General features: G+C 45.7%; 1 protein-coding gene across 1 annotated transcript; it reads right to left on the bottom strand.

Moving 5' to 3' along the window:
• Window positions 1-3,127: 3,127 nt before the first annotated feature.
• On the bottom strand, window positions 3,128-9,334 carry LOC121068383 (left-right determination factor 2-like). Its single transcript, XM_040553518.1, has 4 exons — window positions 6,440-9,334; window positions 5,372-5,615; window positions 4,380-4,619; window positions 3,128-4,216 (listed from the first exon to the last, which is right to left on the bottom strand). Exons 1-4 carry the CDS (start codon window positions 6,702-6,704, stop codon window positions 3,877-3,879), a joined length of 1,089 nt encoding a protein of 362 aa, XP_040409452.1. The 5' UTR covers window positions 6,705-9,334; the 3' UTR covers window positions 3,128-3,876.
• Window positions 9,335-14,377: the final 5,043 nt, after the last annotated feature.

The following is a 14,377-nucleotide window of genomic DNA, read 5'->3' as shown; positions in this document are numbered from 1 at the left end:
GGAGCACAACCATGGCTGCTGCCTGTGTCAGGGGAGAGGCCCTGGGGTGCAGACCCTGTTTGTGGCTGTGTGCAGGTCCAATCAGCCCAGCAGAAAAGTGCTGGTGGTGGGCGTGCTGCTCTCCTACTGCACCTGCTGGAGGAATGGAAAGAGGCATTCAGATCCTGGCTGCCCATCTTTGCACTGGAGTTAACTTCACATTAAGTTAATGCAAAAACCAGGAGATGCTGAGACTGTTGGATGGCTCCTTAAAAATACCAGAGTTCTGAGGGATCACACAGTAGCCTGAAAACCTATCACTTCCCCTGTTTGTTTGCCTTGGGTCCCCTTTTCCCAGACTCCAGCTGTTCCCAGCCAAGCTAGAGGAGCTGCCCTGGTTATCACCTCTGTTGGGATGTGGATTGGGAATTTGACTTTCTACTTACCCCAGCAATTAGGAGGCTGCCCTGAAAGGCCAAGTGTCAGACACTCTTTGTAGGAGTTTGTGAAACGCAAAGGGAAAAAAAAAAGAGATGGAGAGGAAATGAGGTCTCACCAGAAGGGCGAAGCTGCAGCTTATCATAGATTTTAAAAGAAAATGGGAGGGCAGCCTTTGAATGAAAACGTGGAAGGATTAGCCAGGGCAATTTGACTCAGCTAGCAGGGATGTTTAGTATGACTTGAAACCTCGGTTATCTCTCCTAAAGTATAACGGTAATGGAGAAAGTCCCTGCCATAGGAATGTGCTGCTGTCCTGCCCAGGTCTGCTTCATAAGAAAAGGTTTCACAAGATCAATAGGTCTTCCCTTCCTTTTCCTTTTCCTTTTCCTTTTCCTTTTCCTTTTCCTTTTCCTTTTCCTTTTCCTTTTCCTTTTCCTTTTCCTTTTCCTTTTCCTTTTCCTTTTCCTTTTCCTTTTCCTTTTCCTTTTCCTTTTCCTTTCCTTTCCTAGATGTTAATGAAACAAACTGTCACCATGTACATAAGGTGTTTTGTCTCCTCAGTCTGTGCTGCTACTCAGGCAGGAGGAATAACATGACAGCTTGACAGACTTTGTATCTGTTACAGCTTGTACAGATATAAACGCAGCAAGGCAGCATGCACAAGGTATCACAGCAAACACTGCCTGCCTTGAAGGTGGCAGGCCAGGAGATAATTCCCCGTGGCACTGGTGAATGTCTGTGGAAGCCCCTGGTGGGGCAGGATTTAACCCACAGCCTCTGCGCTGCAGAAACCTCTGGACCCTACTTCCCTTCAGACCCGCCTTCCAGCCTGCTGTGTTTTCCCTGCGAAGCCAGCTGGCATTAGTCAGAAGAATCACATGCTATGTGTCTTACGATGCATCAGTACTGTGCTTGTGGTATATGGGCGTGATGATGGGGGTGACAGGGTTGGTGCCTCCAGCCTGCCTGGCCCCCATGGCACATGATTTCTCCCAGGCTTGGGGTGGATGCCCTAGGTCCAGCTGGTGGCTGGAGGGACACCATGGTTAATGCTTTACCTCCTTATGCAGACACCAGTTCCAACACTTTCCTCCCCAGGAGCTGGCAGTGCTCAGATAAATTGGCTGCTTTGTTCCTCAGTTATAGCTGAGCTGGCTGTGCCCTGTCCTCAGCAGGGTGAGGAGGAGCCAGGTCTGAATGTTCACTAAGACAGACACCCTATAACCATGAGAAGAAAATGGCTGAGACCCATCTGGCTCATCCAATTCTGATCCAAGTCACCCTTGGTGCTCTGTGCCCAGTGCTGGCACTGGTGAGTCCGTGCTCCTGCCATTTTTACTCCCCTTTAAGCTCTTGTTTGTTTGTTTTGTTTTGTTAGGAGTGTTTACAGAAGTGAAAGGTGCCAACCCATCTACGGGCCAAGGGGAAGGCCTGTAAGGCTGGGTGGCCTCAGAGCTGGCCTCGTGCAGGGTGGCAGGGGCACCTGATACCTCAGCCTCAGTGATGGACAGCCCGATGCTGCTGCTGAGTCCAGCAGGCCCCAATCCCCACAGAATCACAGGGTGGTTGAGGTGGGAAGCCACCTCCAGAGGCCACGTTGTCTAACCCTCCTGCTCAAGCAGGGACACCCAGAGCAGGTTGCCTGGGAACACGCTTTTGAATATGAACATCTCCAAGGAAGGAGACTCCACACACTCTTGGGGCAAGGTTCACCTTGTCTGTGGCCCTTGGGCTCCCTGCCCAGCCACACAAACGCACATAGGAGTCCTCCCACCAGCAGTGGGCTCAGCCAGCACCTTGGTTTGTTCAGCCTAAAGAAGAAGAGACAGAGGTGGCCTCATCACAGCCTACAGCTTCCTCACAACAGGGAGCGGAGAGGTAGGTGCTGATCTCTTCTCTCTGGTGAGCCCAGGGCCAGCATGGAGCTGTGTCAGCAGAGATTCAGGTTGGATATTAGGAAAAGGTTCTTCACCAAGAAGGTGGTCAGGGACTAGAAGAGGCTCCTAAGGGAAGTGGTCACAGCACCAAACCCAGCAGAGTTCAAGAAGCATTTGGACAACACTTTCAGACACATGGTTTAATTTTGGGGTGGTCCTGTGTGGAGCCAGGAGTTGGACTCGATGATCCTTGTGGGTCCCTTCCAACTTGGGATATTCTGTGATTCTGTGTTATATACAGTTCAAAAAAAAGGATTATGCCACATTATCACTGCCTTTCTCTGGGAGATGTGCTACTGAGATGCCCGTGAGGAAGGACCGGGGCTAATGCACTTCACCAGGGCACAGCAGAGGAGGGAGGCAGCCTGTCCCATCCAGGACTATAGTTATAGGACTATATACTTGCCTTGCTGCCTGCCCACCCTGACGGTGCACTGCTGCAGCTCACACAGAGGGTGTCATCGCTTGCCTCTCAGATGAGTTTCTGGAATTTCTCCTTGTAAAGGTACTAGCTTATACCCTGCAGGAACACGGGGAGGAGTGGCGGTGCTGTGTCCTCCCCACCAGCTCAGCCCTGTGCCTGCCTGCATGAGCAGATAATCTTATCATGAGCAGGCAGAGACACACACGTAAGCGGGCTGTTACTGGGTGCATGTTTGTAGGAGCTGGACACTGGGATACATTCAGAAATATCACTGATTTTTTTCCCTCTGCTTTCACACCTAGGAATAACTATAGGCAAACACATGGATATTTTAATAATTATATTTTATTGTTTCCTTGTTGTTGAAAGCAATTAAGACTAGAAAAAATAGACCTTAACTGAAAAAACTGTAATACACAATCAGAAAAATATGGGCCTGATTCTACAAACTGCTACTTGTGCAAGCAAATCATAGTCATGGTTTGTAACATGCCTATTGACATCAGGACTCTAAATTCTGCCTAAAACTGTGCCAAGGTACAGGGATGAAAAATATTACCCTTTGAGTTCCGGACAATATCATATGTACATTTATATATAAGTATACATACATACAATACATACGCACATGTATATAAATTCCTTTGAGCTCTGGACAATATTCTATGTACTTATATGTATGTATGTAGACAATATGTATATATACAATATGCATGTATACAATACCTGTTTGTATACTACATATATGTATGTGTGTGATACATGTGTATACATGTGCGTATACAATATATACATGTAAGTGCTTCTGCTCTGCAATTCACAATAAACATGACTTGGACAGACAAGGACCAAAACTTACAGAGCCCTGGGAGCTGAGGAACTGAGAGTCAAACCCAGGTGTGACTTCTGCACCTGACAATGATTATTGTCCTTGCCTTTTGCCTGCAGCTGTGTGCAATACCCCAGGGTAGGGACTGAAATAACCTGGAAGCAGCTCCACCAAATCCAGCAAGGTGTAAGTCACACAGGTTTGTGTGAGGATGGATGCTCCTCTGAGCCCACTGGTGTCACAAGTCCTGTCCATCCATCTGCCCCTCACACCAGTGCCGCACCATTTGCCATGCAGCTGCACTTCTCGATGATCATGTTGGGAAACTCAGCTGCCTCGATCTCGGTGCGGTTGCCCCTCCTGACCAGGTACATGACGGGGAGCGAGGAGGTCTCGGCCACAGCGCAGGCACGATCCCCAGCCCCCAAGTGCTGCAGGGACCTGGGGGGCTGCAGGCAGCCCCCCTGGCACCGGTAAGCCTGGTACCCAGCTGGCTCAATGACCCAGTACTGTGTCCAGGAGAGCTCACGGAAGCTGATGTAGTGCTTCTGACGGCAGCAGGTGGACTTCCCCGTCACCACGCCATCCTTGCAGTCCCCGGGGCCCCTGTGTGTGAAGCAAGAAACAACAGGAAATCAGGAAGGCTGATGGCAGAGGCTGGCCCTGAGTCATGATGCTTGGACCATGCTCAGGTTTGCTTTGAAGAGTCAGGCAAAGTGAGAACGGTAACTCAGGGTCAAGGTTGCACAGATTTTGGTTTCATACTCACCCATAGTCTTCCAAGTCGAGGGTATAAACCACCAGCTCGGGCTTGCCCATGGCTTTGTCCCTGGGGTCCTGCGAGGTGAAGCGCACCGCTTTGGCCACCTCCGAGGCATAGCTGCCTACTCGCTCCCCCTCAATCCAGACCTGCAGGACCATGGGCTCCTGCCTCTTGTTTCGCAGCCAGTAGTGCACGGCCTGTGTCACGTCAAAGTTCTTCCAGCCCGACTCTCGCACTGGAACCAGCCTGCCCGTCAGAGAAAAGCCCGTCAGATAAAGCCTGGGCTCATGGTGCTGTTGTTGCCACTGAGTAATTTGCTCCCCGTGTGTTGTCATGTGCCTCAGTTGCATGATAACTTGCTGAGCAGCTCTGGGCAAGCACCCACAGCAATTAACTAAAAGAAGCACACAAAGCATGCAAGTCTAGCAGACACTGAAGGGAAAAACAAAAACCCTTGTGTGTGCCTGTGACAAGGTATTCATTCATGCAGTGCAGGGTTATATGCAGCATCAGTGCTCATGACAGCAGCCTGGTAAACTTAACTACTCCCACCTGCACCTGTCCTAGCTGTATTAGGGCCACAAGTCCCTGCCCACCCAGAAAGTTGGTTTGATATCTAATTCTGCCTTCAAGGGTTGTAAAGTTTTCAAAAGCTTTAGACTGCAGAAACAGATGCTTTTTGCATAATTTACATATTGAAAGCAGCTAATGAAGTTGCCAATGGAAAGACTATCAGCAGCCAGTAACCCCTGTGAGTTAGATTGAAAGGTAAGCAAGTCAGATGGAGACTGTCAGAGGGGAAGACCATCATCTGACACAGAAATGCTTCACTTTAATGCATCATTGCATATTGCAGGCTTAACCTTATACCTGCTCTTATCAGCTTGTTCTGGCCTTAGAGGCCACACAGCCCAGTTCTACAGATGTACCCACGCCGGACAGAGGCACACCCGGTGGCACCTGTCCCCTTCCCAGGGGACTGACAACCCATAACCTACCGGGAGTCGATCAGGGAGGTCCTGTTGGTACCATCACGCTGCCGTTGCACCCAGTAGACACTGACTCTGGCGTTGGAGACAGGCCTGTGAGACTGCTTAGCAGGCAGGTTTGCCCTGTCCAAGGGCTTCTTGAAAAGTTTCAGCTCGGCCATTGTTACCTCACTGTTTATTGGTATTCTCCCCTCCATGTCAAAGACGAGGTTCTGGCGTGTGGGGTCAGGATAGAGGACGTCTCCCCCAATGTCTGCACACATTTTGGACAAAAAAAGACAGTCTGTCATTGCCACCCTCTGTACCTCATCAACAATTATCATCACAACACACTCCTTGCATGCTCCTAAAATGATCCCTTGTGGCAGAGACAGCCACTAAACACACCTTTTCTAATATATACCTGAATCAATATCTTGCAAATGCCCTAATTCTTCTTCTAGGTCTAAGCCTCTGCAACTTGGCAACAATGGAAAGAAATGTATATAATTCACCCCTAAATGGAGCAAACACCCAAAGGTGTGCATCCCTTTGTGCCAGCAGCATGTGTGAAAGCAGCAAACTGCACTAATTGCAATGAAAAAGTGTCTTCCTTTGCTGCCCAGGATGCTACGTGTGTCTTTTAAAAGTAAAGCAAGCTTGAAGTGTCCTTGCACAGACTGCTGTGTCTGCACAGCAGATTTCCTTGTGGATAATTTTCCCAAGCAAAATAAAAGGACCAGGGTGAGTGAAATATCCTCAAAAGACATATCACACCTGTTTCCTACAAGAACAAGAAGAGGACTTTCTGGAGCTTTGACTAAAAAACAGCAAGGTTTGCACTTTCTACTAACAATTTATTTATTTATTTTTTCATCTGCCCCAAATGCTTCCTGAGCACTAGGACTTTTCTCTCACATGCCAGCAGCGGTCTGCCCTTTGCCAGGACTGTGGGGTCCCCTCTCCAGCTGTGAGGAGCCACTGACACGTGTTAATCTTTACTCTGCTGCTACACATATGCTTTCCATCCTACTCCTCTTCAAAGGCAGACCCCAACCTCATCCCCCCCGTGGGTTTGCCCCCGTGCAGGGACATTACCTGCATTTCCAGGGATTCCCCTGAGGATGGTGCCCAGGCTCGGTGAGGCGCGGCGCTTCACCCTGTGGCGCTTCAGCATGGAGATATACTTGTTCCTCACGTGCTCTGGGATGACCAGGTCCACCAGGTCTCTCTTATGAAGCTTAGGGACCTCGGAGAGCCCCAGCTGCTTCAGCAGCACCTCCTTGAACTCTTCCTGGGTGAAGGCACAGACTGTGGTGGCCAGGCAGAGCGTGCAGAGCATCTGGGCAAAGCTCGCCTCCATCCTCCTCTGGCAGCGGCCCCGCAGGGAAGAACAGGGATGTCACTGGGGCTGTGGAGTGCTCGCAGGCTGCTGGAGCAGGACAGAGGTTTTATAGCCAGCCTCGTCCCACTGGCACAACAAATTCCACAAGTGGGGATGAAGCAGAGGACTTGAAAGGATCACCCCCCCTCCCCTTGATAGACACATGCCAGTTTAACACCTTCGTGTACCGCCAAGCTGACAGAAGAAGGTTTAGGGGAGCTACCAGATTCCTTCACTGGGAAGAGATTTCCCTGCTTTTTTAACTCCCTGCAAAGTTTTGTCCCCAAATCCCCTGAGCAAGCAGAGTCTCCTGTTCGGTCTAGGTCAGACAGAAAATACATCTGCGGACTGCGTTGCTGTCCGTACTGCACCATATGACTCTTAAAGGGAGCCTCGATCTTTACCCTAGGAGACTTGTTACCTAAAATGGCCAATATCAGCCAGGAGAATAAAGCTACAGCTGAATGTCCATCTTTATGGCAGACATTACAAAAATAATTTATTTTTTCGGGGGGTGGAGGGTAGGTACCACTTTGATCTCTGAGTATATGTATCAAGCATATGAATCGCAGCATTGAGTCATGGTGGTTGAATGGTTTATGGTTTTTTGCACCGCCTCTGAATCACAGGAGGTGGAAGACGTACAGGGCTGGCATTTTGGAAAAATGTTCCATCACTCTTTATGGATTCCTGAGTGCTTAATAATATGCGTGCTTAAGAGAAGATGGCTTTATATACAAGCAGATAATCCCTCAGTGAACTTGAGAAACCAGTCTGCTTCTCCAGAAGACAGGTAACAGGTATTGGTGTGTGAGTGGTATCAATAACCACAATGGAGAGCTGTCTCTCGAGAGCAAAGCTGAAGTGGAGGCTGGATTGCGGGGGCTGTTTGTTCTCCTTGAAGTCAGTCTTTAAACTTGAAGCTCACATCCTCTGCTTCCTTGGCCTTTGCTGACATAAAGTGAAGGAATCAATTTTTGAAACCAATCCCAGGAGAAGGGAATTGAAAAAGCAGAACCTGATCGATGAAAGTCTTAAGGAGCACAGCATTAGGGGCAGATTCTCATCCTCTCCAGGAGAAACAAGAAGCTGAACTCGTACAAAAGCACCCTGGAGCAGTTCACCTCTCCTTCAAGCAAGTGTGAGCCGAGGCAGCCTGCTCGGGGCATGGAAGAAAGCAACAGAGCCTGCTGAGAGAGCCTGGCCAACCACCTCTGGTTAGACTGTTTTGCCTTTGGAGCCTCTTAAAGAAAATTGCCTCCTTAAATACAATGAAGCCTCCACTAGATGTTAAAGGGGCACCTTCTTGAGTTGAATTGAATTTTAAGGTGGAAGTGGAAACATGATATAGACTATAAACGCATCGGCTGTGCATGGCCCAGGGCAGTGTCTATTTTAATTCTTTGCGTAGCATCTTTCTAAGAACAAATTATTATTTTCTGTGATACTAATTCCCAGGGCACTAAAAGCAGTGAAAATTACCCACTTCATTTGACCATCAGCTCTAAGTCGTGACAGAAACTTCTTCTCTTGCAAATAAGAGGGGGGAGGTTTATTTTGCTGACATCTCTGTGACTCTCTTAGCGCCTGAGGAAGGCCCTGCCTGCCCTGCTGTCCCCTCCAGGTGCATCTCCAGCTACGTGGCACGTCACTGACTGGCACACCGTTATGCTGGTACACGTTGATGTTGTGAGAGTCATCACCTGGAAAAAAATACAGTTCATGCATTCGTAGTGGTCTCTCTTAAAACATGTCATAAGACCTAATCCTGTAAACCTCTGTCCAATTAGTCTTTATTTCTGGATCTGGATGTGACTTCTCCTGTGGCTGATGTCTGAACTGCCAGGATGAAATCTCTTCCCTGTCTAATGTTTATTGGATGGTGATTTATGGACTTCACACGTAAAATAAATTTTTTTGAGCAAATAGTTGAAGCTCAGCTAAGAATCAAACAGAGGATGTGGATTGCAGACTTTTCACAGGAGAGTGATTATCCGGTCCAATTGGTGGATTTGCCATTCTCCCTTTGCCATGCAAACAAGAAAAGTCAGGAATTTTATAGTAGCTCTATTTGTGTAATGTGTATTAGAATCTCCACGGTGCATTCAAGGAATCAGAGTATTTACAGGGGCTGTAGGGCACGAAGTCCCAGGAACTTACAGTTTTAATGAAAGCCAGGACCTGTTGAAGGGAGAACCTCTATACTTAAGCTTTAAATTTAGTTTCAAACTGGGCATATCTATGCAATGATTTTGGTAAATAAATCTAATGGCTTACAAGAGAAAGTGTGAAAGGCTTAGCATAATTACATAGCCATTATCCTGGGACACAGGAATGTTTCAAACACATTTTCACTGTGCCAGTGAGGATCTGAATACTTAATTTTTCAAGATTTGAATTTGCATGGGCGTAATTATTTTGTATTACAGCTGGGCCCATATTAGAATGGTCTTTGCTTGGATGATGTGAAAGCCCACAGTTTTTTTGTGCTCCAAGAAATGCCCTGATTAGTTCAACAGGCTTTTTATATAGAGATGTGAATACATCTCTACACTGATTTACTGATTTTGGTCTTGTTTGTTTGTTTGTTTGTTTTGTTTGTTTTGTTTTGTTTTGTTTTTCCTCACAAAGTCTGTGTCTTTTGAGTCTAGAAGTATGGAAGTAAAAATAAAAGTGTTAAGATGCAGGTGCGAACTTGCCAAATTAAAGAAGAATTCAAGTAGAGGTTCTGTTTCTGACTGTTATTCAGAAGTCCCTCTCGGTGCAAGCACAGCTGTGGGATGGCAGTGCATCCCCTGCCAGGGAGGCAGCCCTGGGTTTTGATGTTGCCTTTATGCAAGGAGAGAAGGGCAGTGGATGCCTTGTTCCCATCTGTGTGGCTTCAGGACAGCACAGGTTGCGGACAGTTTGGTCACCGTAGGACAGTTGCAGCCCTTCTGCACAAGATCTGCTCAAAAACCCAGATGGGAACTGCAGCTTCTTGTTTGGAGGATTTGCTTTCAGCTGGGTCAGCAAGTTGCTGTGGGTCACGAGCCAGCTATTCCTTAGATTGGCAAATACTGGTTCCTGTTCTCAAAAATGGAAAAAGAAAAAGAAAAAAAAAAAAGAAAAAAAGTGGTAAGCCCTAAATCAATTTCTTTTCTTCCTCAGAAGCAAGACCTCTGAGAAAATTGAGAAATTTCTCTACTGCAAAGAGGGAGTGAGCAGGCCAGAGGGTCATTATCTTATTTGTCTGCCACTTTAAATCCAAACACCACCAACCACCGGCCTGGTCTAGAAATTCTCTGACCTGTGTAATACTTGTTTCTTGAAAATGGCATATATCTGCTGAAAGATACTGGTAAACTGTCTTACCAGAGTAGTGGCTTTCCTTCTACTGCTTCTAGGGATAGCTGTTCTTTCATTAGGGCAGGGATAGCTTGCACAGTGCAAAGAGCTAGGAGAACAGCACCCAGGGCCAGTACAGCTCACTGGAGTCTGCATGAGCGCTCCCCACAGCATCATCCTGCTGTGCAAAATCTGGCACAGAAAAATTTCCTAAGATAGTTTAACAAGGAGAACTGCAGAGTCCTGCACCTGGGGAGGAACAACCCCAGACACCAGGACATGCTGGTCCTGACACCAGGCATGGGGCCCTCAGCACAAGCAGGACGTGGAAGTATTAGAAGGAGTCCAGAGGAGGGCCACAAAGATGATCAAGGAGCTGGAGCACCTCTCCTACACAAACAGGCTGAGGGAGTTGGGGTTGTTCAGCCTGGAGAAGAGAAGGCTCTGGGGAGACTTTACAGCGCCAGAGAGTTTGTGGAGTCTCTGGACGTGGTCCTGGGCAACCTGCTCTAGGTGTCCTTGCTTGGGGAGTGGTGGTAGTGGTGGACCCAATGACCTTTAGAGGTTCCCTTCCCAACCTCAGCCATTCTGTTATTCTGTGATATGGCCTGATAGCACCAGACATACAGCTTTTATCTGTCTTCCAGTGCCAGACTGAAAACTGCATAGCTGCTCAATGCAGAGGGTTGATCTGCACTGAACTCACTTTTCAGATTCTGATTTCTTCTAAAAATTCATCCATGTTAATTTTCGTGCCAAAAGGCTTTGTGCTAGATCAGGTGTCGTTTGACTTACCATGCAATTCCACGTGTCCCCAGCCACCCTGCCCCTAGTGAGCATAAAATCATAAAATAGGCAGTTATGGCAGCATTGCAAGCTCTAACACAACTCTGGGAAACACAACGTAGAGTCTGACGGCTGACCTGAGCCATGGTTACTCTCACCTGATGGCACCCAGATCTCACAGCAAAGACACAGCAACCACAGCCTCAGTGCCCAGCATTTGCTCTGCCTGCCAGTTTCCATGGTGAGTTTTGTGGTGCATCATTTGCTTGAGCTTTACAGAAATCATCCAGTTCATTGAATCTAGGTGAGGACGTGAGTCTGCTCATGGGGAAGAATAGCTTTTCCTTATCACCAGCCTAGGCCAGGGTGCATTGGCTATTTCCAATCAAAATGCCTTGCAATGCTCCGTTGGGTTCCCTCTCACAAGTGATGGTGGTGAAGCCCCAGACAGTAACAGGTATGATGTTCCCTTATGCCAGGAGTGCATTTATCTCACAACGTATCCAATATAGTAAATGCCCCATTTTATTTGAGACAGGTTGCAAACCTGGTTCTTATCTTGAGTTCAGTTATATATTCCTGTAACTTAGGTGATATATGACTTTGATTGCACCGACTCGCAACACACCTTCCTTAAGCAGCCTTCTGCTTTTACTTATGGGCTTGATCTGCTCAAATGGCCCAGACAAAAGGACATCTGTTAGAAGAGGAATGGATAAAATGTCCAAAGTCCCACCATGCCCTTGCTCAGCTGATATCAGCTGGCTTGCTCTCAGGGTTTGTGTTGGCAGCGTTTGCAAAGTGCCAGTGTTCTGGCAGAAAAGAGCTCTCTGAGAATTATCTTTTTTTTTTTTTTTTTTTTTTTTCCTACAGAAAAGCCAACACAACTGTTTAAATACAGCTTTTTCTGTCCCTTCAGCAGCCTCCTCCCCGCTGCCCTCATCTATGCTTTGTTTGTAACTGGGGCAGCAGGATTTGTGACCACTCTATAACAGCTACAAAAAAAAAGCTGCTGGGAAAAACACTGGCATTTAGCAAATACTGTTGAATTAGATAAATAAGCATATGTCCATAATTTGTTTGCTTTACACCACCATATATATTATTGAGGAATGTCCCAAAAGCTGAGAAATAGATGTATTTTGTAGGAGCACCACTTAATTTTCTAATAAAAAACATTTATTTGCTGAGTTAAAATGCTGTTTTCTTTTCTTTTTTTTTTCCCTCCTTAGAGTTGTGTGTTTACACTGTCAAAGCTGGTCACCTGTTTTTAAGAGTATGTTTTTGCTGACTTGGTGATGCAAGTGAGAATCCACCTCTGGGCTAGGTAGTGATGGAGAAGCTCTGAGAGGGAGAAGAGCTGTGCTAGCCTGCTGCTCATACGGCTGCCTTAAGAACACCCTCGCCTGTACAACCCGCTTCACTCCCATACAGCCAAGTGCTCCTGGTGAGACCCAGCACAGAGAGCATTCATGTCCTGAAGCATGTTCTGCATCCCTTGTAGTCCTGTGCCAAGTCTTGTAGCAAGCGGCCTTCCAGTTCATTAGAAACACACGTGTTTTCCTGTCACACTAACAGACTTGGAATACTATTCATACTGCATCTGTGGCAGTGAGTAGCCTGGCTTCATTATGGATTGTATTTCCTTTAGTTAATTTTTACTCTTATAACTTTTGCTTCACTAAATGCTTTAGACCATAGTACTCACAGAGAAGACAAATTGAACTGATAAATACTTTAGACTTCACTCATTTGGTACATCCGATAAATTGTGGAGTAACTGCTCAAAGGCTTTGTTCCGTTAGTCCTCAGTAAAATACATACTTGCTCAGTGAAATATATATTTGCTAAGGCACCGTCCAATTTAACGTTAAATTAACATTAACTTGTTAATGACTTAAATTAACATTAACTTGGACAGTGCCTTAGCAAGTATATTGCCAAAAAAAAAAAAGAAAAAAAAAGATATCTGCAACAGCAAGAAATTGAGCTAAACTACTTGTAGATTTGTTTTCTGTCTCTAATATCTGCTGCCAAAGCAATGTTGGGGCTATTGCACTCAACAGGTTTTACACTGTGGAACCTAGATGGATTCAGTTTCAAAATAATCACTTGCACATGGCTTTTTTCCTTGATGTTTACAGCACATTAGCTCTGTGATCAAAAGGACAATAAAGTGGAATTCAGAATGGGTCCAGCAGCACCACCAGACCTGGGTGAGCTGGTGGGAAGTATGAGAGATTTTTGGTAGAGTCAGGAGATTCAAGAAGAACAAAACAATCTAAAAAAGGTGATAGGGATCAGACTGTAATCCCTCAACTTGATCCTTATCATTAATTCCTTTAAAACAGAAAGAGACAGACTTTATTTGCTGTAAACTTTGCATCATACAGCACTGTTTCTTTCTCTTCAGAGAGTTCTGCCATCTCTTCTGAGAATGGCCTCAAAGGACTATATAGTATTCTAAACGCATTTAAAAAGATTTTATATCTGTTAAAAAATTTCAAGTGGTTAACGTTAACTCATTTTACCCTTCCGTCTAGACTGTGTACCTCGGTACATCTTTGAGAATCACATAATAACTAATATTAAAATAGCCCCCTAATTTTCTTTTGCCTTCAAACAGTGCTGCAATGTTCTGAAAGGAGGGCGTGCAGGTCAAATGCCCCTACTCAAGCAGTTACTACAAAGCTGTTTTCACTTAAGTACTTATTATTGTTATAGTGTTTTTTTAAACTATTTTCTGTATGTTATTACTTTTTAATAAAAAAGACTTCAGTATGAAAGAACTGGAGAAAATACAGTTCTTTGTGTATTTGACTCCAAAACAGAACACAAAGGGGTATTTTACTTCATGTCAGAGGTTAAATTATGTAATTTCCTGCCATGTACCCATATCTATGTAAACAAAGGGTATAAAGTCTTGGATTTAACATAGCCCTTGTGAAGAGTAAAATAAAGTTGTGTGACCTGACTAGTTTTAATCCTTTTAGCATTTATACTACAGGACCCTGGGAGATGCATTGTGTTCATTTGATTTTAAAAGGGAATCTAGCCACACTTGGCCAGATCACTTGAAGCGTGAAACACAAACTTCAGGTTTTTGTTTTTTTCTTACCTAACCATTTGCTTTCTTAAGTGCATTAATCCAGATATGGCCAACATTTACACATTGCAATCAAATGCATTTCTGAACCTTAATTTTAGATTCAACAAAAGATTTTGCAGGAAATGCCACACACTCAAACCTCATATCTGTAAGCTTTCCAGGCTGAATAACATAGTAAAGACATGGTGACTAAAATTTGTGCTATTTATGCAGCATGGCTGTTAGTTTCAGCAGTCACCAGTATAGAACCCAGAGTCTTCCAGCAAATCACATGTGCGGAAAAGATTTTCAAAGGCATAAAAAGGAAATCAAAGCCCATCTTTCATTGATTTGAGCAAAACTGGGGTGATTGTCCCTCTTCTCCGCTTTGATTCTAAAAGAAAGAAAGGGATATTTTACCTCTGTGACAGCAAAACTAGAAATAGTAAAA

This window comes from Cygnus olor, chromosome 3 (assembly GCF_009769625.2).
Source record: "Cygnus olor isolate bCygOlo1 chromosome 3, bCygOlo1.pri.v2, whole genome shotgun sequence".
NCBI classification, from domain to species: domain Eukaryota; kingdom Metazoa; phylum Chordata; class Aves; order Anseriformes; family Anatidae; genus Cygnus; species Cygnus olor.
The sequence above is the reverse complement of the archived record's forward strand: the minus strand, read 5'-3'. Positions and strand labels throughout refer to the sequence as shown.

What these genes read in the sequence shown, in the direction of transcription:
- LOC121068383 (XM_040553518.1), bottom strand. Translation starts at nt 6,704, where the DNA reads ATGGAGGCGAGCTTTGCCCAGATGCTCTGCACGCTCTGCCTGGCCACC. An exon ending in ACCTCCCTGATCGACTCCCG is followed by an intron (nt 4,620 to 5,371) that starts GTAGGTTATGGG and finishes TCTGACGGGCAG; the next exon opens with GCTGGTTCCAGTGCGAGAGT. An exon ending in CTCGACTTGGAAGACTATGG is followed by an intron (nt 4,217 to 4,379) that starts GTGAGTATGAAA and finishes CTTCACACACAG; the next exon opens with GGGCCCCGGGGACTGCAAGG.